Below are 26,352 nucleotides of genomic sequence, written 5' to 3' on the forward strand. Positions count from 1 at the left end.
AAGGAGAACTTAACATTTTCAAAACAATGTCATGGAGTCAGTGGCGTCTCTAGTGACAACGGCTTTGCTTTGCCCGTCTGGCAGTCAGCGAGCAGCAGTTCAAAGTCGCCGTGTGCACTCCTTTTATTGATGTCCAGCTTCGGTTTTTGGAATGAGAGCTCTTGGCGACTTGAAAGCAATGCTCTCGGAGCACAGCGATTTTCTACCATTCTGCTGCTTCTACCAGTGCGCCGGGCCCTGCCGCCACTAAATAACTCATCACCTTCAGGAGCGTCCGTGGGGCAGCCCGGATTACGCTGCAGCTGGCCATGAAATTGGATAAAATGTTCGTGGGTTTCCTTGGCTGACCTCCTGTTGCTGCCAACAGGTTTACCTGTCAGCATCAGGTACCTTTTGAAAATGCACCCTAGGGCCGGCGCCGCGGCTCAACAGGCTAATCCTCCGCCTTGCGGTGCCGGCACACCAGATTCTAGTCCCGGTCGGGGTGCCGGATTCTGTCCCAGTTGCCCCTCTTCCAGGCCAGCTCTCTGCTGTGGCCTGGGAGTACAGTGGAGGATGGCCCAAGTGCTTGGGCCCTGCACCCCATGGGAGACCAGGAGAAGCACCTGGCTCCTGCCATCGGATCAGCACGGTGCGCCGGCCGCAGCGGCCATTAGAGAGTGAACCAATGGCAAAAGGAAGACCTTTCTCTCTCTCTCTCTCTCTCTCTCTCTCTCTGTCCACTCTGCCTGTCAAGAAAAAAAAAAAAAAGAAAGAAAATGCACCCTATTACTGTACTCCATAAAGTCAGCTTTCAGAAATGCTTCCATGTCTCTTGAAAACACGTTGAAATAGGAAACCATGTTTCCCCCAAAATATAAATAACTCCATCATGGATGTTGGTGTTTTCTCTGTTTTCTGTCATTTTTTTTTTTTTCTAAATTATTTTGTCAGTGAGGAAAACCTGAAAAAAACTTCTGTGAACTTACACATGCCTCCTGTGTAATGAATAGGTGACGAGTTCTGCTTTGCCACATCTAAGGAGCAAACAACTCAGAGGATCTTTCAGTATCTAGGAAGGCCATAGAAGTACCCTTCGCACCTGCTATTGGATACAGATGTGAGTCATCGCTAGCAGTAATTTAGAACACACGGGGGTGAGCAGCACTAATCCAGAACATGTGCGTGTGAGTGGTAGGCACAGGTTTTCTGAACGCGCAGAGTTCTGCATCAAACAGTTCACTCCCCAAAACTTCCCTGGGACCCTCTGTGCCCACGCACACTGTAATTCAGGACAAGGTACTCCCCAGAGCCCACTGAACCAAACAGCAGTGTGCCTATAGAACGATGCCTGAAGCCAAGTGAAACGGTGCCAGTTAAATGATACCCTAGAGGAGAGTTAAGGAGAGGCTGCAGAGCCTCCGATGGACTAGTGCGGAGTGAACGGTCCAGGTGGGCAGCTTATCATGGAAAGCAGGCACGAGACCCAGCTGGAGGGCCGGGTCTTGACACCAGCATCAGACTCCGCTTCTTCCCTCGCAAGGCAGGAGCGTCCTGTTAGAAATCCCAGGATAGGATAGCCACAGAGGCCTTCCCGTGGTGACGGGTATGTTCAACTTGGAAGAGGGGAAATGCTGGGGTGGTCATCAGCCAGGGCTGGGCAGGAGCCACCCAGAGATAGTAACAGAGACAACTCTAGAGAGAGAATCCTAGAGAACAGAAAGGGAACCCTCCTGTCACTCTTACTGAAAGGAAAAGGAGAAACGGAACTCTTGTTAGCAACCTGGTGTCCTCGAGGTATTTTAACACTTAGCAGGGGAGTGTCTGAATTGTAGGGCATCAACAATTTGATTCCTGTTTGGCCTCAAATAATGCGTGAGGAGAGTTGCGGATTTGATTCATCTCTTCAAGATCAGAATTAGAAAACCTGGAGCAAGCAGTGGGCCACCGCTTTCTGTCAGGGCTGGCGTTCACTCCAGTAATTTGTTCTCCTGTTCTTCAGCATCTACCTTTGAGCAAGAAAAAAAGTGAAGCCCTGGGGCAGGCACTGTGGCATAGCAGGTAAAGCTGGTGCCTGCAGTGCCGGCATCCCATATGGCTGCTGGTTTGAGTCTCGGCTGCTCTACTTCCTATCCAGCTCTCTGCTGTGGCCTGGGAAAGCAGTGGAAGATGGCCCAAGTCCTTGGGCCCCTGCATCCGTGTGGGAGACCTGGAAGAAGCTCCTGGCTCCTGGCTTTGGATCGGCACAGTTCTGGCCATTGTGGCCAATTGGGGAGTGAAGCAGCGGATGGAAGACCTCTCTCTCTCTCTCTCTCTCTCTCTCTCTCTCTCTCCTGCTCTTCCTGTGAAACTCAAGTAAAATAAATATATCTTTAAAAAAAAGTGAAGCCGTAAAAGATAGAAGTTGGGGTGAGTCTTGGCCTAGTGGTTAAGGATGCTACTGGGATGCCCACATCGCAAACTGGGGGTGTTGGGACTGAAGTCTCACCTCTGCTTCTGATTCCAGCTTCTTGCTAATGCCACACAGGTGACAGGTCAAGTCGCTGGGACCCTTTCCCTTACATGGGAGACCCCAGACTCTGAGCTCCTGGTTTTGGCCTGGCCCAGCCCCTGCCATTGCTGGTGTTTGGGGGGAAGCAAACTAGTATATGTGAGATCTCTGTCAAATCAATCAAATAAATAAATTCTTAGAAAATTTACAAGCTAGATGAGGATGGGTTATGTGAGAACCAGGTTGAGAATGGCACTTATTATCTTGGTTTTTAAGTGATTAAAATTAAAAATAAAAAAATAATGCAAACCCAAACCCGGTTTGCTGTGTTTTGAAGGGGAAGCGAAAGGAAAGCTCAGCTGTGCCGTTTACAGGCGCGGTCACAGGTGCTGCTGCCTTTGGCAGTTTTCAGCAGCATCCACAAATGAAATGTGCTCTAGGAAAGAGCCTCCTGGCTTCCCCAGAGTGACCCCCGAAGGGAGACGGGGTGCTCTCCTTACCTCCAGCTCCAGCTCCTCCCTGTCCATCTCCTGGTGGATGTCCCCAATGTAGTCGTTTGGATCGTAGTACTCGTGGGCGGACGGATGCCTGAAAAAATAGTGCAAGATCTTGAAGGCCCCGCTTCCAGGATAAGCATCTCATTTTATTATCCTTTGTCAGGCCCAGCAGGGTTTGCATGGCCCCCTCAGCCCACTCCTCTTCGGATGTGGATCTGAGCAGAGTCAGGACCTCCGTCATCGGAGTTCCACTACCTGCCTAGGAATCTGTTTGCTCTGCAAGGAGGTAAGCTGGGAGGTACAGCATTGCGAGGTGCAATGCTCTCTGAGTCCAGAGTCTGTCCCCTAGCCAGCTAGTCATATGTGCAATGCAACTCATTGCCAGCTCAGTCTCTGGGCAGGAGCCAGGCCCGTGTTACCACGTACTGCTTCCGTGTTAGGTTTTAGCTCTGCAGGGATGTAAGATCGACTTCAGGCAACACTCAAACACACACACCAGCCTCTGAGAATGGTTCTAAGAGCGATGATTCATAGTGTGATGTGATCTTCTAGGACGCTGTCTTCTTGAATCTTCTGACTGTACACAGCAAGAAACATGGGATGCATTCCCCAGTGTGTATGTACGTGTTTGCAGTGTATGTACCTCCCTGTGGGCATACGGGCATATGTGTGTATGCGTAAATATGTGCACACACACTCATTCTGCCAGGAGACTGGACACTGTGTGTTCCTTTAGGACAGCACACATAGAGCACACGTCACAGAACCCACTACCTTTCGGAAATGTCCCGAATGGGATCTTTAAGAAAAAGGCAATGGGAGTTACAACACGCCTGGTCAGCGGCTTTGCATGCAGCTGGGGCTCCATGGTGCCAGATGCCGATGGAAAGCTCTGGCCTCCGACTGCTGGCTGGGGACCCAAACCTCACTTTCTCAAAAGGACAGCCCAGCAATCAATGGGCTCTGGTCGTCCCTCCCAGGCACTTAGTTTTGAGACAACAGATCAGACATGAGTGGTCTTTCAAACAAGGGCTGGCTTTCAATTTGCTGGACCCATCAGGCAATACGCTGCCTGCACTTAAGGGGCTTTTAGTCCTGAGGATACTGGTGGAAGGGCTGGGCTCTCAAGCGTCAACTTAACCCTCCCCACTCAATCCTGATGCGTGCTCTGGACACTGTGTGACCTGGAGGCCACATCCTGGGGACGCCTGACCTCTGGACTCCTCTGACATTTCTCAAGTCACCCCGGGGGGATACGTCATGTCATGTTAACCAGACTTAAGAGGAAATTAGGGGTTTGGCTCCTGAAAGACCTGTCACTCGGGCAGTTCAACATTTAAGAGCCAGGAGTAGCCTTCCAGGCCTCATCAATAACATGAGGCTGTTTTGGTGGGGGATGTCAGATAACTGATTTGGATGAGTGGATTCAGCACATCAGTCACTTCTTCCTTGGGACCAGCTGGGGCACCACAGAGCATCGTGGCTAAGAGCTGGGAGCTGAAGGCGACACACCTGCCTTTCCCCTGGGGTGCTGCTAGCTCAGGCAGAGTAGAGCACCTCACTGGTGCAGGAGGACCAGGCATGAGAAATATTCCACAGGAGCCAGCAGTTCTGTGAGCACTTGTACCCCATGGGGCAATGTCAGGGGGACGCCCTGTCTTCTGCCCTTATACACCGTCAGCTACAGTGCAACCTACTTTTTGCCCAGCTTGGGGAATTCACCCTGGGTTCCAGTGACAGCCAACCACTAAAGCCAGGGACTGAAAGACAAGCCTTTGTCTGGGATTTGACAGAACCACAGGAAACATGTGCTCACTCCAGCTATTGAGTTACTACGAGACATCCAACAGGTTTCGTGCTGAGGTTTTGTCTGCAAGAGGTGAAAACGCCCTTGGAAATAATGCATCGAATCAATGATCCCCACCCAGCTGGAATCACGATGGGAAGAGACAGAGGTGACCCTAGCGTCAGCTAGAGAGGCTGTGTCCCCTGAAGTTCAAGGTCCCATGCAAAAAGCAATGTGAGAAGGTTCTCGCTCTGCATTTTCTCCGGAATGTTTTCCATCAGTCACTGACTTGATAGTGACGGCTGCTACCATTTATTGCGGGCTTACCATCTGCTATGCCGAGAATGTTCCGTGCATTATTTCATTTCACCCTTCAACAAGCCTATAAGGCAGATACTATTTTTATTGCCACTGTAATGCGGGCAGGGGGGATAAAGCCTGGGGAAATAAAGTAGTTGCCCAAATTCCACAGCCAGAAATTGGTTTGAGCATCAGGGTTTTCTCACTCTGAGCTGCTGACCGCTCTGCCTGCAGCAGCAATGAAGGCAGAGGAAGCTTCAATGTGAGGAGATGGATGTGGGTGTTGTGTCCGTGCGGACGCGAGGCACGTGTGCGCTTTGTCCAGGGATCCCGGTTTACAGTGAAACCAGAATCCCCAACGTGCAGAGCCCTCTTTCCTCGCTCTGTTGTCTGTTTAAAAGAACAATCAGCATTCCCTGCAGTAATAACTGCGAAACCTTCCAATTACCATTTGCGGTGATTAAATTTTATTCCGAAACAACTTTTACAACATTTGTAAGTAATTCTGTTCTTGGAATATCATTTGAATAACTCCGCTCCAGGGTTATAATAAAGTCATTAATATGTCAGCGCGGTTTTGAGCAGGATCCGATTTATTGCCTCTATAAACAATAAAGTTAAACACAGGCAACTTGGAGGAAAATTATAAGACACATTAATTTTTTCCACCACAGGGAAAGGGAAAAGCCAACTTCACCATACTTATTAATGCACTAGTGGCTCACGGTCATGGTTACTTACTCCTCTGGCAGGAGATAGGGATCCAGCACGGGCGGGCTTGGGGAAGATATCTTGGTGAGAGCCATGATGTGTTCGAAGGTGATGTCCGTTTGCGTGGCTGTGTCCACCAGCTGCGACTCGGAGGAAGGCGTGAACATCTTGGTCCTTGGCGTTCGCCTCAACACCTGTACCACGATGGGCTCCTTGGCTGTCTTGAACGCTTCCACAGCCTGGTCATGAGTTGCCCGGGATAAGTCTTTGCCATTGACCTGTTGAGACATAAGTTAGGGGAAGATGGGATTATAATTGAGCAGAAACTGCCAACATTGATATGTGGTGTGACTGCACGTGTACGCATCTATAAGGAAGACGCACATGGGGGTGTCAGAGAGAACTGCAATGTGCAATGCTGAGGTCCCAAAGAATGCCTAGGAGGAATGGGGTGAGTTTGTGGGCATACAGATCTGGCATTAAATAATAAATCCCACGGCTCCCTACTGGCGCATAGTTTACATAGTTTCATCACTTGCTCATCTTGCCTGTGAAGGAAAAGACCAGCCCCAAGCTCAGAACCTTTATCAGGGCAGTACTAGCTAACTAGGAATTAATTACCTTGTTATGTGTTGATGGTGTCTGTTTCTCCAGTGTGTCACAGGAAATGCTAGTTTTCCTTTTATGGAAGTGGAAGGACATCTCCTTTTACAGTTTAATTTGTTTGCTTTTTTTCTTCTTTTTAACAAGTGTATCACAGATGCTCAGTAAATGATAGTCAAGGCTGCAGGTGTAGCTAAGCACAGAGAAGGAACTCAAATGGCCAACAGCTGCAGAAACCTGGTTAACTTCATTGCTGTTTGGTTTCTCACTGTGTGCAATGCTTTGCCACTACTATAATCCCAATGCTTGTATTTACCGAGAGCCTACTGTCTACCACATGACTTAAGTAAGGGCCCCTCCCAAAAGGATTATCGTCCTGCGAAGTTGGTGGACTCAGAGGTATGTTGACCTCCCTTCCCTATAGCCTCAGATAAACTCCAGGAGCTGACCTCGGTAGTTCTGGTGGGTCAGAAGGTCGGATGCTTGGCCAGGATTCTGTTGGCACCACGAGAACTAACTCCACACAGCTCTCTTTAGAACAGCTTACATATACCATGAAAGAGAAAGCAGAATCATCTTTCTAAAAATTGGAGTCATTCCCAGCAACAGGGAAGCCCAACTACTTCATTCACCCTCTCTCCTCCCCTGGACAAGAAAGGAATTCCATTCAGGAAGTTACATCATACACAGATAGTTTGGCGATGTCTTACGGTTGGACTGCATGAAACCTAGCAGGCTGTAAAATATTTTAACGTGATTCTCCACGTTGGGTTGGTTGGCAGTTTAAAACATCATATAAAAAGATGGTGTGAGTCTCATATTCCACAGAATACCTGGCTGCAGAACTTCCCCAGCTTCTTGGATCTTCTGTGGACAGCGCCACTGATGCGTGTTGGTCATTGAACATCGTGGTGCCTGAGCTGTAACGTCTTGGGTCGATGCTTCCTTTCACTCGGCACATGTGTGGCACTTACTCACACATGTCAGAACACCGAGCCACAGCCTCCCACCTCCCCAGCATCATCTTCTTGAAGCACAGCACTTGTTTTCCTTCTGCTCATGCAGGGCTCAAGTATTGATCGCGTTCTCTTTCACCGCGACCCCACAGGAACGGCAGCTCTTAGGCCAGAGTGCCTTGAGGAAGAGATGTCAGAGCCTTTCCTTGTTAGGAAGCCCAAATGCATGGTGCCAGTGCAGGTTGTGAGTGAGCTGGATTTAATCCGCGTGAGTAATTTACTTCCATCATGTGGGAGTTTGGTAGAACAAGAACTGTGGGTCACAGAATGGCCCAAGAGCATCTGAAATGTCACAGGTGCACTTGAGCCAATAAAACTCGCACATCCCCGCCTTGGAAGATAAGCAACAGATGGGTTTAACGCTGTGGTTACCTTCTCCCTTTGAGAAAAGAACAGAATCACGCAGGAATTCTCTCTAGCTTTCCAAAGGACCATCTTAACCCCTTCCCTGCTTAGGGCTGGGGCTGCAGTGGGAGGAGGTAGGACTCAGGGATGAGGAACAATACAGACTACTGTGAAATCCAAGCCGGACAGAACCACATTTCCCATCAATGTGTGATACCAAGAGTCCAATACAGGTTGAGTATCCCTGATCCAAACACGCCTGGGACCAGAAGTGCTTCCGATTTTTGGAGTTTTTCAGGTTTTGGAAGGTTTGCATAGACTCTTAATCATTGAGCATCCCTGATCCAAAAACCCCCAGTCTGAACTGCTCTGAAATCCTCGGATTTGGGGACTAGGGATGCTCAACCTGTAACCCAGGAATTTACAGTGCGGTAGTAAAAGTATTCCTGGGAATAAATAAAGCAACGTAGAGGACCCTTGGGAGGTGTAGACGGGGCCAGTGCCAACTTCACCCTGGCCTTCCCCCCTGGTTTTCATTAGATGATGTCTTGCATCAAAGTTAGTTCCACTCACAAGGAACTCAGTCACTGAGACTTTTCCATGGGTCCTATACGAGATGTGGAATCTGCGCTTTTCCTGTGTGAACATCAGACCCTTTGCCCAAAGGGAGTGAACACGTGGTTTTCTTACCAGGACAGCTTTTTTCCTTTCAATCTCCTGTTCTCTTCCAAAGACGCAGGAGAGGTATTGGACTCCAGGCGTCTTCTAAGTTGGGTCTCTGTTTTAGGTCAGTGTTTCACACATGCAGTGAGGACTCACAAACACAACAGCAGTTTGCAATGTCAGCTGCCTGGCCAGCAGGCTTCCCTCCCTGTCCCCCTGCCTCCTCTCTGTCAAGAGAGCTCTCATGTTGCTTCTTGGAGGAGACTTTGAGGTGTGGAGTTTACTGGCTTTAGCTTATCATGGTGGTCTTGTTTCTTCTGTCCAGAGCTGGCCTTAGGCCAGGGTCTCCAATCAAACCCATTTCCTCTGTATCCTTCCACAAGCCAGATGGCCCTTTCTCCTAACAGCTCAGGGATGGAGTGCCCAAGGATGCAGCTTTGGGTTCAGGGCAGGGCTGGAGTCCTGGCTGTGGGCTCTGGGCAGTTGAACTGTACTCCTGGAGTCAGCATGCTCTTCTGCAATGGAATTGTGGCTGGTGGGATAAAAGTGGGCTCTGCTAGGGGTCTGGACGTCCTTCCCTGCTTCTGGGCAAGTTGTGTGCATCTCTTAACCCCACAGCAACATTTTGGGGGCCAAGTTAACACACTGAGGTGGGGAGCAGAGCAGCGGGAGAATTGGGGTCTCTGAGTACGTCACTGAACAAGTGCACTGACAGCCTAGACTCTCTCACTGCACCCACTTCTTTCTCTATTTGGTATTGCTTGAAGCCATTGGCTTTGGATCTTAACTACCTACAGCATCAAACATCCCAACAGGTGTAAGGCATGGATTTAGTCTCAATTATTCCAAAAGACATTGTTCTATCTGTGTAAAAGAATGAGTGAAAATGCTTCTCTGATTAGAGATGCATCTTAATCAGCTCTTTTTTTTTTTTTTAAATGGACAAGTGGTGTCAACTACTGCTTTCCTCAGTAGATGTTATAGACCAATACTGGGGCCACTTCATGGAATGCCAAAATCCATGCACAAAGGACCTGCTTAGATTAGTCTATGCTGGGTGGATTCCCAGAGGACAGAGAGCTCCCTGGGTCCCAGTGGCTCAAGTGCCTCTGCACCTGTGTGACTTTGGGTACTGTTAAAGGGTGCTGGTGCATCCCTGGTGCCCAGCTGGCTGAAGAGAAGGTGGTGCCAGCCCTAAAGAGAAGCCTGGAACTTGGCGGGTTGGAGTCCTGGCTGCTCTGCATCTGATCCACTTCCCTGCTGACGTACCTGGGAAGGCAGCAGAGGTCGGCGGAGGTGCTTGGGCCTTTGTCATCCACCTGGGAGACCCAGATGGAGTTCCTGGCTCCTGGTCCTTGGGGAGTGAATAAGTGGATGAAAGATCTCCCTCCTCCCCCAACCCCCATGGCTTGCTTTGCAAATCAAATCAATCATCAATCCATCAATCAGTCTTGACAAAAGCAGCAAAATTCAGCCCAGGACAGTGGTCTTGCGAGACGCTTGCCTATTGGAAGGCTTCTTTATTTCTCAGGAAGCTTGCTGTACTTCTCACTTGCTTGGCCACCAATATGCACAGAAATATTTCCCATCATCATGGTGCGTTTCTTAGGGCGAGCGTGGTGGGTACAACAGAAACATTTTATGGGACTTGACCCCATGCCACGCAAGCTTCTTGACAAGGTATTTTAGGGATCATTACACTCTCTTAAAGGACGATGAGACAAGGCGGGAGTTTACCATCCTAGATGATCCGTTTCTGCAGCCAAATTTGTTTTGAATTGCCTCGTGCACACAACGCTTATTGCACTGTCATTTAGGAGCCACACCACCGAGAGACGGTGTGGGGCGATGATCGTGGTGCCCCGCAGGCATCCACCCGAGAGTGACAAGCTTTATTCCAGGGATTAGCATCGCAGCCACATTACCCAGAACGGCGGTGATGATGGCTGAGACTGGAGCCGGGCTCCTCCAATGACGTTTGTCCCGGTCACATTAAATAGCATTAACTCGCCCAATTGAGCAGATTGCTTTTCAGACAGTTTATGCAGCTCTAAAACATGGAATGTTTTGGAACCAGAAATGCTGATTGCAAACTTTGTCTTTATTATGAATTAAATGCTTAAGTTACTCACCTAAGGCTCTGGCTGGTCCCCTAGGACTTGGGTGCAATTAGGGGGAAAATCCAATCATTAGTCTCAAGGCAAAGATCGCTTGCTGCGGACGCGACAGGACAGTAAGGAACCCAAAAGAGGCCCTTCAGGGTTCTTCTGCCACCAGACAGCGACGCCGAGGGTAAGGCATGGCGCCTCCCTGGTTCCACTATCCCCGGGGCTGGCATCACCCCTGCTCTTTGGGGGAGGCAGTGGCTCTGTCTCTCCTGTGGTCAGCCCTGAACACTGAGGCAAAGCTGACGAGTTTTCCGATGGGTGATAAACTTCACTACCACCCCACCACTCTCTCTTTCAGTCTGCATTTCCCGAGGCTGTTTGGTAAGACCAGCTCCTCTTTTGGCAGATGGGGGTGGGGCACTGGAGGAATTTCTGGGCGGAAATGTGAGGCCACAGCGCTGGGGAGCCACTTAAGAAATGTTTCCACGTGGCATCATGGGTGGCCTTTCACCAAGGCACCTTGCGAGGGGTTGGATTTGGCCAGGGAGGCCCAACTGCTGTCTCAGTGCCTCCACTTACTGGACCCCTGCTTCCCCGCAGAGAGAGCCTTGGTTTCCACTGTCTACAAACCCCATTGGCAAACCACTGCCATTCACTGTCACGTTTCCAAACAAGCCGCCCGGGCAGCTCCCCGAGTCTCCTGCCCCTTTGCCGTAAGCGGTTCAGGATATTTTAAATGTAGCATTTGGAAAAGACACCAAGCCCTCTTCAAATTATAAAATGCATATCTAGTTATGGGGAGACCTTTCCTGTCTGAGGTCCGCAGTACCCAGTCACCTCTGTTTTTATTACAAGTCCCAACAACCCCAGCCTACAGGGCTAATGCAGTTTTAAATTCAGCCCACTATAAATTATGCCCCTGGCTAAAATCCAACTTTTATAGGGTTCATTTAATTAAATACAGGGGCAGTGATTTCTTTCTATAAAATATCACACCTATGTTTTCCAACTAATTAAAAACTTAGATTCCACGGGAAGCAGTAGATGATCATAAACTCTATAGCGAAAAGTAAAAGCTTTCAAGCCCTGATTTAGGTGGGATAAAAAAAAAATCTTTTTTTCATTCAGGAAACTCCTGTCTGTCTTAATTTACTTTGAATTTATAGTCTGCTCTAGGGCTCAGCTCAGGGAAGGCGACTTGTCTAACACGTGGGTGTCATGGCAGTGAAGAAGGAATATAATACTTCATGAATGAAAGGGTGCTCGGACTCACGTGGAGCTGCAGAAACACATCTGCCTGTCCACGGACAGACACACAGACAACAGACCCGCTTACTGTGGAGTGAAAGCTTCACTCTGTATGGCAGGTTGTCCATGTGGATTCCCTTTTCCCCATTTTTGTTTTTGTGCATGGTAAATTCCAAATGGATCATGCTGGCACATCCCCAGGTGTGGCATTTTTGCAACCGGAAGGACCCCTTTATTTCAGGCCAAGCATCCCACACAGGTGAATTTACATCCCATCTAATTTTCTTGTTAGAACAGTCATTCTTGTAACTAACGTAAATATTTTACATTTTTTTAGTCTTTCGCCTTTTTCCTAAATAAAGAATGTATCTGGATATCAGCTTCTGAATCATAAGTTAGATAACGTATCTTAAAGAAGTAGAGGCTAAAAATCATTTCTCTACTCACCATTAGAAAGCGAATGTTTGTCCTAACATATTCTAGGATATTTTCTTTTCAGATACCAATCCCAACTCCCTCAACATCCTGCTTATCTACTCTTGAAAACCTTGATACCATCACCACGAAACCCCATGTTAAGAGATGGCATCCAGGGGCTGGCACTGTGGTGTTTGGGGTTAGACCACTGCACCGCAGTGCCGGCATCCCATATGGGTGCTGGTTCGAGTTCTGGTCACTCTACTTCCAATCCAGCTCTCTGCTAAAGCCTGGGAAAACAGTAGAAGTTGGTCCAAGTCCTTGAGCCCCTGCACGCACGTGGGAGACCTGGAAGAAGCTCCTGGCTCCTGGCTTCGGATCCACCCAGCTGTGGCCATCGTGGCCATTTGGGGAGTGACCTGATGGAGGGAAGATCTGTCTCTCTGCCTCTGCCTCTCTCTGTAACTCTGCCTTTCAAATCAAATAAATAAATCTTTGAGAGAGAGAGAGAGAGAGAGAGAGGAGAGAGAGATGGCATCCAAATGCCCATGAAACTACAGTGTGTATGGACCATTATGCTCCTACAACTGATGTGCTCACTTTACGCTCTCTGGATCGTGGCAGCATAAACCAGCATCCCCTCTGGGTGTTAGAGAAAAGCCCAGTTGTGAGAACTTGGAAAAATAAGGATTTCCTCAGCCAAATCTCCCTGCATCTCGAGTTCCTCTCTGGAACTCTTAATGTGTTCTCCGGGAAAACAAGCAAACGACACAAGCACACTGAGCTGGAAACATCTCTTCAACTTCAACTTGTATTGAGCCATTTCATGGTAAGACTGATAAAGTGGCAAAGACAGTATCCTCTGCTTTGTGGAGAGGGAAAAGAAACGAGGTCCGGAAAGGTCTTGGGGTGGCTGCCCAAGAACAAAGGTGACTCTGCCATCCTTTCCTGCTGTGTTAGGGGGCGCCTCAGAGACTGTTCTATGTAGAGAAAGAGAAATACCAAATCTATAGCCCTCACAGACAAATCAAAATTCCCTTCCTCTCTCTCTGTCTCTCTCTGCAGGGCCACGATGGGGTCGGGTAGACTGAGCAGTGAGCAGAGTGCCCATGCAAGGAGCTGAGCCAGGTGGGAGGTGCAGGACAGAGGAGAGGGGCCGGGGTGGGGCAGGGGGTCACTTCTGGCTGTCCCCAGACCAGGAGCCAGTGTAGTGGAGCCACATGATGCTCTGGCCCCTGGACACCTGCATCTGAGTCCAGGACACACAGCAAGGGCTACGGGGTGGCCCAGCTGCCTCATCTCCACTCCCAAAGGGTTTGTTAGAGGTGTTTCTCCAGGCTTCCTGGCATTGACAGCCTGTGGAAGTAGACCTTGGCTGCTACGGCCTCACGGCTCACCCGGTCATCTAATGAGCAGCCAGAACACTTGACGTAAAATGCTGGCGTCTCTGATGCTGCATGCCCAATAAAGCCAGCAAGCAGTGGGACAGCTCCTCCTCCATTTCAGACAAGACTCCAGGCACTTTCCCTGCTGTACCTGTGATCCTCCCAGGAGGCAGGTGTAGCGACTGCCAACACCCTAGAGAGGAAAACCCATGATGCAGAGTGTGTGTGCGCCTGCACCTGTTCAGGGTGCTGGTGGCTTCCCCTTGAATTGGGAGAGGCACACTCAGGTGACACTAGGGAAGATGACGCGCTTTTCTTAGTTTTATTGCATTTGACAATGCACTGGCATTGCCTCCTACCATACAAGCAAATACAGCCAGACCGAGGGAAGAAGGTGTGGTTGGTTTTCCGCAAGCATCACACTAAAGCCTCATGAAAGATGTTTTATTACATCACTTCCAGGTCCTGTGTGTAAACCTCCTACGGGTCTTATACATATCTCCCCCAACTTTGAATTTGTTAGCTGTTTGCCTCCATAACTAGAGGGCTGGCTAATTATCCAAGGGCAAGACACATGGAAGGGTCCTCCATCGACAGAACGGTGATACATAATTTAAAAAAAATGTCACAGAGAGGATTTATGTTTTACAGCCAATGGAGAGGGTCCTCCCAGCTACTGCAGGAGGACGCACAAGAGCAGGCAGGAGTCTGCACCTGGTGATGGCCCATTGTTGGCCAAGGCCTCGACCTTCAACCCAGAGTCTGCCTGGGTTTTTAATTGGAGGCTGTGTCACTCCTGTGCGTGTTAAGCAGGTTGCTAACCTCCTGGGGCCTTAGTTTTCTCATCCGTAAAATGGGTTGACAGCAGGACCTCACCCATCGGGTTGTGGTCAGATAATGAATACTGTGCATGGAAAGCAGTGAGGGCTCCTGCCCTGGTGCACAGTGAGTGTTCAATGAATTTCTGCTATTTCCGAACCTCCTTGATTTGGGGAGTTATTGGGGGAGTCCATTATATGCCATTATGTACTGATGAGGGCTCAGTCATGCTGGGCGAAAGTTGGCTACCCCCAGGCTGCGGGGTGAGACCCACTGGCCTGAGCTCCTGCTGTGCCATTTGCCAGATGTGTAGAGTCCTCCAAGTCTGCGTGCCCCCCAGTGCTCAACTGAACCGGGAACATTCAAGTGCAGGCCTGGTGGGGACTGACCACACGATGTAATCCACATACAGCTCCTGGCCCAGTGCCCGAGCGTGGCCGTTGTCGCAACTATTCGGCTTGGACAAGTGGCCTTGCCTGGAAAAGGGGTGTGGCGACTCACTGGAAAGAGCGCACATCAGGGTACAGCTCATGGTCCCTGCTCAGCAAACACGGTGTAACCACCGTGCCACACGGCCACAAGTGCTGCTCCCTGACCCGAGTCCTCCAGCAGAGGGGCATTTAGGAGTCAAGGGCTGGCCACAGGGACCTCAGGACATGAGACTGCAGTGAGAGGAGCAGGCCTCAGCAGGAGGGGAGGTGTGCCCCAGACAGGGAACATGATGGCCCAGTGACAGGAGCCACGGCCCCTGCCCAGGGAGGGGAGGTGCACTGCCCAGGCCTCAGTGGGGGGCTCTGCCACATGAACCAAACCGGGCAGGGCCCCTGCCCGTCCCCGGCGGCTCACTTTAGCAATGGCACTGTGTTTAAGAAGCAGAGTGGAGAGAGCAGGATTTGGGGCATTCACTCAACTCCCTTTCCCACTTGATTGCAGAGGGGATGAAAGAGGAGAGAATTTTTTTTTTTTTCTGTCAATTCATTCCTTACTCGGCTGTCGCATCCGATGTCAAAGCATTTGCCCTAGAAATGTCCTACAGCCACTTTGTGAGGCCCTCACCACAGAACAGGGTTAAAAATAGCACGGGCAGGACAAGAGTCGTGTCCCCTGTGTGTTAAAGGAGCAACACAGAGCGGTTAGAAGACAAGCAGGATCGCACGTGTTCGGAAGCCCTTGAGCTTCAGAGAGACACAGGGCGAGAAAGCAAACTCAGAAATGCTTACTGGGTGCGAGGGCCTGCACTGTCTTTGCTCCTTTGAACACGATAATAATGTTTTCTAACTGTATTTGAACAACACGAAAGTCAGGTAACAAAGCAGCTAGTGCCAGGAACAATCAAAGCTACAGTTAATTTGCTGTAAATTGAATTTCTTGGACTTTGTGAATCTCTTCCTCGAAATTTTCGGGTAACCTAAACAAACAGCGGTCTGGCATCTTTTTGGTTCTTTTTGTGTGTTTTCCAGTCAACTAACCAAAATTATGTGTCACTTTGATCACCACTCATTTTGGCTCCTGCATCACCAGCTAGTTCATTTTGTGATCTGCATACCACTTGATAAAGCTTGTGTTAAAATGACTATGGTATCAGACCATGGTCTTGGCAGTTTAAAAAAAAAAAAAAGCCCAGAAACAACTCTGTTGGAAAGAAACTGTTGCTTGTATGGAAATAAGGCTTCTCTGAACATTGAAAGAACCGGCTTTCTCTCTCTCTCTCTCTCTCTCTTTTTTTTTTTTTTGTTTTATAGTCAACATGGCAACATTGTAAATAAATTAGGAATATCTTAAATACCTCCAATGTCTTAAATGGCCTTTTTAGAAGTTCCTTATTGGGGATGGCTGAAATTGGAAAGACTCCTCAAAGACTAAAGTGAATTGGTGGCTGGGATCTCATCGTTCGTGCCTTTGAATAAACAACGCTGTCTCAGACTTCTGAGTATTCTTGGTTGAGGCATTTCCTTCATTTGCTTCTTGGTTTGTGACCCACCGAGAATTCCCACGTGCCCAGGACACTGCCGAGGTTGCGAGGTAGCGCGCAGCAGAAACGGGAGCTGCCGGCAGGGAGCTGAGGGCGAGGTCTGACGAAGCAGCTGTTTGTGAATGGTCCCCATCACTGATGGGACAGCAGAGGCCCCGGCCTGGGTGCAGGGACCGGTGTCAGTCAGGTGGGGGCTGCCTTGAGGAGACACAGAGCACAAACTGGAAGAAGGAGCAGGACTTGGGTGGGGAGCAAGAGAGGAGAGGGTATTCCAGACAGCAGGAAAGGCACGTGCAAAGATCCTGTGGCAGAAGAGAGCCTGGGGCAGAGGAGGGGCTGCTGATGCATTTGATGGTCAGGAAGGGTGGGACAAAGGTTGTCCTGTGTTGAAACCAGAGGGTTGGGCGGTGGCAGTCCACAGTATTTTTTATTGTATCTATTTAAGATGCACACATGATGTTTTGAGATATATGAAGTGATGACTTCAGTCAAGCCAGATAATAAATCCATCATCTCACATAGCTACCTTTCTTTTGTTTTCTATTTTTAAAAGAACTATAGTTAATAGCATTATATTGTGGACTGGGGATTTGCCAAGAGAGTAGATTGTGGGTACTCTTTGCTACCAGATAAACCCTGGAAAGATGTTGATTTTGAGATGATTGAAGAGAAGGATGGAGAAGCAACAGGACTAAGAGGACGTGTGTTCAGGTTTGTATCTCAGAAACACGGCCACGGTCACGGCTAGCTTGTGAAGAAAGGACTGGAAGACACTAGGATGAAAGGCACGGCCCCGGGGCCGGTGCTGTGGCGTAGTTGGCCAAGCCTCCGCTTGTAGCACTGGCATCCCATATGGTTGTCAGTTCGAGTCCTGGCTGCTCCTCTTCTGATCCAGCTCTCTGCTATGGCCTGGGAAAGCAATGGAAGATGGCCCAAGTGCTTGGGCCTCTGAACCCACGTGGGAGACCCAGAAGATGCTCCTGACTCCTGGCTTATTGGATCGACCCAGCTCCAGCCTTTGTAGACATTTGGGGAGTAAACTGGTGGAAGGAAGACCTTTCTGTCTGTCTCTTAAAAAAATAAATAAAAATCTAAAAAAAAAAAAAAAAGGGCATGGCCTAGGCAGAGCAGAGGTTCTGAGACAATGGATCCCTCCTAACCACCACTGATGTATCGAAGCTGAGTCTCGAGGGGGTGAGTGCCCTGCTTAATTAAACAGTAGTAGTTTGGGAAGCCAGAATTTGGTGTCTTAATTCCCAGTACAGCACACTTTGCTAACAGTGTGAACTCCATGGCAGAACAAGAGCAGAGATCAAATTTCAAAAACCTGAGATGCAGGACCTCAGTCCATCCTAGTTTTCTGGAGAATTTTCACTATTTAGCGATCAGGTATGCCCCAATACAGGCTCCCTGCAATGGAGTTTGACCCCCAAGTCACTGCTCCTCCCTGGGTACTTCTCTAACAAGTACAGGTGCTTGCTGAGGACCCCACAACACCACCTGCCGCTCTTGCACGCACCTAAGGTACTATTTATTTTAAAATTAAAAAAAAAAAATAGGGAGAGAGTGAGTTCCTACTCATAGGTTCACTCCCCAGATGCCTGCAAGACCTGAAAGAGCTGGGCTGGCAGCTGGGAACTCAATCCGCATCTCAAAGGTGTTGAGAACCCAACTGCTTGAACCATTGCTGCTGCCTCCAAGGCTCTGCACCAGTGGGAATCTGGGAAGCCAGGGGCAGAAGCCAGGAACTCCATCCTGGTCTCCCACGTGGATGGTACCCTGGCACTTCAGAAGGGAGCTGGATTGGAAGCAGAGCAGCCAGGATTTGAACCCGGCTCTCCAATATGGGATGCTGGTGTTGTTGCAGCTGCGGCAGCTTAACCTGCTGTGCCACAGTGCTGGCCTGCCCCTGTCCTGTGTCCTAAGACTGCTAATATTTATCAACCACCTGCGAGCTTGTGTTCAAATTTTAGTCCAGTGTGGTATGGGCGCTTCTTACTTGGCAGCTTAGTTACTGGATAAATGCCCTCCTCTAAAGTATTATTTATTGCTGACAACTTTGCTTCCAAAGAATCTAGACTCGTGAATCTCCACCCATCATGCGGTTATTGTAAGAGGGAGATGGTTTCTTCCATAGACTGCTTAGAAATGCTACTGAATCTTGCATTGCAACAAGTCTGTTCAAGATGGGACAGACATTCCCCAGCCCCAGGGAGGGAAGCTGTCACCACTGGCTCCTAAAACTTTTTTTTTTTTTTGACAGGCAGAGTGGACAGTGAGAGAGAGAGACAGAGAGAAAGGTCTTCCTTTGCCGTTGGTTCACCCTCCAATGGCCGCCGCGGTAGCGCGCTGTGGCCTGCGCACCGTGCTGATCCGATGGCAGGAGCCAGGTGCTTCTCCTGGTCTCCCATGGGGTGCAGAGCCCAAGCACTTGGGCCATCCTCCACTGCACTCCCTGGCCACAGCAGAGAGCTGGCCTGGAAGAGGGGCAACCGGGACAGGATCGGTGCCCCGACCGGGACTAGAACCCGGTGTGCCGGCGCCGCAAGGCGGAGGATTAGCCTAGTGAGCCGCGGCGCCGGCCTAAAACTTTTTGTTTTTCACATAAACTGCCCCGCTGTCTGTTGGTTTAGAACCATATTTAAAAATGCAAGCCATCTCCATTTGTAAACCTCCTAGCTTTTTTTTTTTTTGAACTTTGACCTTTATTGGATATCAGCTGTTCAAAGTGGTTGATGGTGAGAAATTTTAATTATGAAAATTTTCATCATCTTCTTTCCCCCCTGACTTCTGCCTATAAAAAAAAAAATTGAACCCTGCAGTTAGCAGGACTGAGTGAGAGCATGGATCCTTATTTTTTCTACCAACATACAGAATAGCATCCATCATTTTGGACAGTGAGGGTGTGTGTGTGTGTCTCTGTGTGTGTGTGCCATTTCACTGTTTATCTAGCTGACATACAAAATTAAAGCAGAAAGACTTATTTTGTGTTTACTGAACTTTGACAACATTTTGTAGTTTTAATTGTAAATTATTGCTTAACTTGTGGGAAATGCAGACTAGCGGAGAACATATGTGCCTCTTTTTTGCTGGGTTGAGATATTTCCCTAAATTTGAATAATGTTTCTAAAAGATAAAACGCCACCTCCTTCTCTCCCATTCGTGTCATTTGTGACTTGCAAGAATATCCCATCTGGGAGTGCTTCCATGCAAGCGTGGATCTGGGTGCACCTAACCCCAAAATGTGCATGGTTGGCTGGGATCCTTCCTGCGGCCATGGACAACTTTGACCGCTCGAATGTACAAATCCCGAGTTACGGCCCCTGAGGTGTGCAGCGACCTAGCGATCACTGCGAGAAGTTAACGCAGAGTTTTGGAAATCCAGGCTTTGCAAGGAGAACAGAGGAAAGTGAGAGGATGACAAACCCTAGAAACAGCCACGCTGGAGGACAGAAGTGCTGGGAAGATTCCGAATGTTTACGAATCCAAAGTAAGTTGAGTCTGTACTTCCTTCTCCAGGATTTATACGTGTGATTTACAAATGGCACAAAAAAGAATAATGATGGCATTCTAGGATATTTATCACCTGTAAAATAGGAAATAAAATGAGTCGTCTACTCGACTTCACAGGCCCTGAAGGGCTTTAAAATATGACCACATTATAATAATTGATCCTTACTTTCTTGTGATTAAATTTTGGAAAATATGGGTGGTGGAATAATTTCATATTTTAGTGGCACAGGATATCTGGCATCTAGGACATCCATGATATGTTTGTTGAATGGCAATTAAAAAATACACTTGTGGAAAGTATGAACTGGGGTGTGTATGTAAATCAACTGAGAAATGCTGGGAACCAGGTGATAAAATAGTGTTCACCAATCTAAAGAAACCACTCATTCTGGGGCCAGCGCTGTAGTATAGTGGGTAAAGTCGCCACTTGCACTACCGGCATCCCATATGGGTGCTGGTTCGAGTCCTGGCTGCTCCACTTCTGATCCAGCTCTCTGCTATGGCCTGGGAAAGCAGTAGAAGATGGGCCAAGTCCTTGGGCCCCTGCACCTGTGTGGGAGACCCAGAAGAAGCTACTGGCTCCTGGCTCCTTGCTTTGGATTGGCTCAGCTCCAGCTGTTGTGGCCCTTTGGGGAGTGAACCATCGGATGGAAGACCTCTCTTTCTGCCTCTCCTTCTTTCTCTGTGTAACTCTAATTTTCAAATAAATAAATAATTTTTTAAAGAAACCACTCATTCTTTCCAAGCCTGTTTCCAAATTTATAGACTAGAGAATTACTCCAGAAAGTTACTGCTTGAAATATAGAAAGAACTTCATTAGGCCAGTACCCAAGCCCTCTTGGGTTCTTTCAGATTCCCCTGCACCCGGCTGCCCATGAATGTCTGCCCAGCCTGGGGACATCCACGCTGGGAGGCAGAGAAGTCCTTCCAGGCTTTTCAGAGAGAATGCCACCAATCCCCGCTCCAGCAGTCCTGTCCCGTCCTGCAGGCAGCACCGCCAGCCTCCTTCCCCTGCAGTGCTGGCCTGGGTACAACTTCCAGCGTTCATTTCCTTTCTCTTGCTCTCCACACTGGTTCCATGGCAGTGCTCCCCCGGGCAGTGGACAGGCCAGACAGCAAGGGACAAGGGAGAGACGACACCTGGCCTGTGCTCTCCTGGAAGAGGGGTGCTTAGATGAGCTAGGAACCGAGAGCCAAGACAACTTTGGGGGCCCGGCCTAGGCAAAGTGGGATTCTGAACTCTTCCCCCTCTGTAGTTAAATTACTAAGGTGTTAATCATGATGATGCTAAAGGAGTTGCTTTTGTGAAAGGGAGAAGAACAAATCTCCTCCAAGGGCTACAGGAATTAGCATGTTGGATTCGGAGAAAAACCTGCAGCATTTTCAAAGATGATTTATTAGACATGGATAGAATTTGCTAGAAACCTACCAGCGGCAAATCATCTGGGGAGGAATTAATGAACCAAGCAAAACACTTGATAATGCAATTAGAATATGAGTAGAATATGAGGAAACGTAGAAGTTTTTAGTCACACACACACACACACACATATACACACAGTGGGAGTGAAACGTGATCATATATATGGTTCTGGTTGTGTCCGTCTTGATGCTGGCTGGACCACAAACATGCCAAGTTTTTAAAAGCGAGTTATCAGACGGTGGGGAGCAGACGGCAGGGGTGACATTTCGAGTCCCGACGCCTCAGTATGGTTAGCGACTGAGCGAGCAGCTGGGTGGAAAGGCACTTGCCTGAGAAAAGAAATGACATCGCTGGTGGCAACAGCATGGGCCCCCTCCCACGGGGTGGGGGTTGGGGGACATAGGGTTTTTCTCCGATTGCTAAAGGCAACAGGAAGTCTTCCCCCCTCCCACCCCGCCCCAGCTTTTGTGTGGGGTCTGGAATCTTCCTTTCCATCTTTTCATAGCTGCTTTTGAAGCTCTCTGGGCGTCTGACCCCGTCTCATCAGGCTTGGTGCGGGAACTGTGTGTTTCCCGATGGGTAACATCCACTGCACGTGTCCAAATGAAACATTTGACCTAACTGCCCAGCCTAGGCTTTGCAGACAAACCGTATCTGAATGCGACAGAGGCTACTTTGAGTTGAGGTGGACACAGAACTCTGAATAGATTTTAAAATCTGTCACTGGAAAGCATATGTTCCCTGCAATTAGCGTCATAGTTTGCAGGGGATGTGGTTCACGTTTTTATTGCCTGTCCACAACAATGTCTTCCTTTCTGTAGGCATCGTGGAATCACACACCACCAACTGCACAGGGCTTTTTCGCTTTGCTAATGTTTTCAGATGCGTGAGCTCGGGAGTGTGTGTCCAACTTAAGAAGCCAAGTGCTGTCTGGGTGGCAGACAGACAATTGCACGTGAAAGTGTTACTACTTTTCCCAGCAACCCACAGCTCCTCCTGCCCCCAGCCTCTGCCTGGTTGACACGGCTCAGGAAGGCCAGTCTGGCTGCCACTGCTGGATCCCTGCCCTTGGTTTGTGCCCCTAGCACTTGGCATGGGCCATCCACGGTGCTGGCCGCTGGTGGCACTCTGACCTGTGGAACAACCTGTGGGTGCTGTGCCCCCTCTCTGGGTGGCAAGCGCCAGGAGGACCATGGCCGTGCCAGCTGTGCGGCCACTGCAGTGTCGCCAGGGGTTGTTCCTCCACGGCACACTGATGCATCTGAGAATGTTCTGCAAACATAGTGGCTGTTTCCACCTCCCCATGGGATTGGCAAGAAGCTGATATGAAAGCCCTGTTAACCTCTGTTCCCTGAAAAGCAGCAACAGCACCAGTGGTACCCAAAGATGCCCACAGAAGTTGGCCTTTCAGAACCCATTTCCATCCTTGCACCTGTCCCTGGAGAGACCTTTGACCCACAGTTTTGGACCTAATTTTGCCCCTATCTCTTCCAGAAAGGCTGGCTTTCTCCTTCCTTCCCAGAGCTGTGATCGGCTCTATGGTGATACGCAAGTGTTCGGAGCTGAGGCCACGCCACACAGCTCCAGGGACAGCACACACGAGGGAACCTGAAACAGCATCACGGCATATGGAATGAAAAACTGTTTCTTTGGGTGCGATGAATTTTGACATCTAGGTAAACGAGGGGTCTTTAGAAAGTTCATGGAAAACACATGTTAGAAAAAAAAAAAACTATGCATAGATTTTAAAATGTCTCTTTGCTCCAAAATCAATGTACCTTTTAATTCCATTTGCCAGGAGCTGTATGGAGTGCCTTTGTATCTGTGCTCCCTGGAACACTCTCTGGACGCCCAAGAGCAGAGCCAGTATTCAGGTGCTTTAGAGGAAGACGGTGAAGTTCAGAGAGGCTGAGACTGTCCCACAGCCACTCAGCGGCACAGCCACGAGAAGGATCCATCTCTACCCTTCTTGCCTGAGGCCAGGGCAAGGCCAAGGGTACCGTGAGCAAGTGGCTGTTGTCAGCCCCTCCTCCTCCACGCACGGCCTGGAGGGCACAACAGGCACTCAGGAAATGTTGCTCCAGGGCAGGGACACTGCGGAGGGAACCTGCTCATGGCCAGAACTGACTTGGGTCTCATGGGCTGGTGCTGTGATCCTGTCCCAGTCACCAACCACCTGTGCGATCCCAGGCAAGTTAGTCAACGTCTCTATCCCTCAGTTGTCTCTCTGCAAAATGGAAAGATCAACAGTGTCTCTCCTTGGGGCGGGTGTTGTAGTGCTGTAGGTTAAGCCACTGCCTGTGATGTTGGCATCCCATATGGGCACTGGTTCAAGTCCTGACTGCTCCACTGTTGGTCCAGCTCCCAGTTAATGCACCTGGGAAAGCAGCAGAAGATGGCCCAAGTCTTTGGTCCCCTGCAGCCACATGGGGGACCTGGAAGAAGCTCCTGGCTCCTGGCTTCAGATCCGCGCAGCTCCGGCTGTTATAGTCAATTGGGGAGTGAACCAGTGGATGGAAGACCTCTTCCTCTCTGCCTCTCCTCCTCTCTCTGTGTAACTCTGACTTTCATATAAATAAATAAATCTTAAAAAAAAGATGTCTCACTGGTGGCTCCCACCCTCCCTTCACTCTTTGGGAATAGCCAGTCTCTCTCAGGTTTCAATCTACGGGTAGACTTGAATGAAGAGTTCAGGTTCATTTAATTGGGGAGGGAGGAGTACACGAGCATGTTGGCCAACTCATTTAAAAATCCTGGAGAGTTTTCAGACACCTGGCCCAGTGACTACTACTCTTGGATTTAGAAATTTGCCAGAGAGAGAAATAAAAAAAAAAAGGGAGCATACTAAGCCAAGAACAACAGAGGTAAGGAATTACTCCAGATAGGAGCACATGAATGTACACAGCTGAGTGTAAAAGAGGAAGCGATGATATATAAGATGTTCAGTACATATGATATATAATATATACATATAGCTGGTATACGCACTACAAGCTATTCAGGCCAGCAGTGTGATGGCTAGATAAAAGGAGCACCAACCTAGATGTGAAAACCACTTGTGACTCTCATGGGGAGTATCTGTGGCTCTCCATCTCCTGACACCAGCGGAAGTACTGTTCTGAAGGATTCCTCTCTACGCGTTTGAGACCCCCAAACAGAAAACAGCTGCGTGATAAGAAGAGGCTCGTATTCGTTAGCATTTTCTTTGCTAAAAATGCTTGTTGCTCTGAATGTTGGAGGCCCTCTGACACTTGTGGGCAAGGGGAGAGGGATAATTACTTGGCATGTGTGGCTAAGCAGGGATGTGCCTTGTGTTAGGGTAGACTGCTTCAGACCCTGGGCTAGACTATTACTCTCCCAGATGTCTGCCACATTCACTGTGCTTCCATTGGATTCATGTTGTGAGTGGTGTTGGCAGTTTTTGGTTCATGTGTTGTTTGTTCCCCTCCAAAAGACAAATCTTTTGTTTAAGACTTCTTTAGTTACAGACGTATGTACTGAGGAAGTGGTGTATAAAGACACTAGCTCTAACTGTAGCATTATAAATGGTCTTCTCTGCTTTTACAGCAAAATTACAGCTTGAGGCCGGCGCCGTGGCTTTACAGGCTAATCCTCCGCCTTGCGGCGCCGGCACACCAGGTTCTAGTCCCGGTTGGGGCGCCGGATTCTATCCCGGTTGCCCCTCTTCCAGGCCAGCTCTCTGCTATGGCCCCGGAAGGCAGTGGAGGATGGCCCAAGTCCTTGGGCTCTGCACCCCATGGGAGACCAGGAGAAGCACCTGGCTCCTGGCTTCGGATCAGCGAGATGCGCCGGCCGCAGCGGCCATTGGAGGGTGAACCAACGGCAAAAAGGAAGACCTTTCTCTCTGTCTCTCTCTCTCACTGTCCACTCTGCCTGTCAAAAAAAAAAAAAAAAAATACAGCTTGAGACAGTTCTTCTACACTCTAATTTTACAGAATTTTATAGAACGCTTTGCATTAAGAAATAAAGCAAAACAACCTTTTATGCTTTGTAATGATCTCTGTAACCAGCTAATTCCTCCTGCCCCTGTGATGACTATTTCTGATTTACTTTTCTCCTTCAGAATTTGGGATGGGGAAGACTTTCAATATTTCTACCTGGGTCCTCTCTTAATATCTCTCCTTTAGTAAATATTGCATACGTTCAACAATTCCTAAGATATCTGTGTGTAATTATAAAGAATGCCACCGTGAACACCTGTAGACCCACCACGACTTTGAGGGGCGCAGTGCTGATACGCCGCCTTGATTAGCTGAATGCCAAATGTCCGTGGATGTGCACAGCACCAAGACCAGCCAAGAAGTCAGTAGCAAGGAGGCACTGGTGTGGACCCTGCCCTGGTACCAGAATGACTGTATAAGGGTAGGGTGATAGAACAGCCATTCTACGTGCCATGTAGGTGTAGGAGAATCCCTGAACAATGGAACAGAACAGACGGTCCATTAACAGCTTCAACCACACATGGAAACAAGCGTTTCCCCTTGCTATGATTTTCTGTACGTGGTACTGGGAAACCCACATCCATGAAGAATGAAGTTGGACTCCAACACTGCACCCTTTGTGAAAAAGTAACTGTTGAAGGAAAAATTATATAGAACTTTTAGAAGAAAACATAGGATATCTTTGTGACCTGTAGAATTTGTTTCTTAACAGACAAAAAGCACAAACCATAAGAAAAGCGAGATTTGACTGTCATAGAGTATGGGATTTGATCCGTTGGAAGACAACATGGAGAGAATGCCGAGACAAGCCATCAACTGAGAGGAGAGGTTTGCAAATTTATATCTCAGGGATTCACATTCAGACTATGTTTTTAAAATTCTACAAACTGGGGGACACTGCAGGTTAAGCTGCCGTCTGCAGCACCAGAACCCCATATGGGCACCAGTTCAAATCCCAGCTGCTCCATTTCCAATCCAGCTCCCTGTAAATGTGCCTGGGAAAGTAGCAGAGGATGGACCAGATGCTTGGACTCCTGCACCTACTTAGGAGACCTGGAAGAAGCTCCTGGCTCCTGGCTTCGGCCTGGCCCAAACCTGGCCTTTGCGGGCATTT

The 26,352-nt window shown here is 48.9% G+C and overlaps 1 protein-coding gene across 1 annotated transcript in view; it reads right to left on the bottom strand.

The window, feature by feature from the left end:
* PDZRN3 (PDZ domain containing ring finger 3) overlaps positions 1-26,352 on the bottom strand; it is a 255,168-nt gene that overhangs the window by 18,590 nt on the left and 210,226 nt on the right. Inside the window, exons 4-5 of the mRNA XM_062201278.1 lie at positions 5,795-6,042; positions 2,971-3,058 (exon numbers count right to left, since the gene is read on the bottom strand). Coding sequence (XP_062057262.1) covers positions 2,971-3,058; positions 5,795-6,042 — 336 coding nt within the window. The remainder of the gene's footprint in view (positions 1-2,970; positions 3,059-5,794; positions 6,043-26,352) is intronic.

The sequence above is a fragment of the Lepus europaeus genome, chromosome 9, assembly GCF_033115175.1.
Source record: "Lepus europaeus isolate LE1 chromosome 9, mLepTim1.pri, whole genome shotgun sequence".
In the NCBI taxonomy this organism is placed as follows: Eukaryota; Metazoa; Chordata; class Mammalia; order Lagomorpha; family Leporidae; genus Lepus; species Lepus europaeus.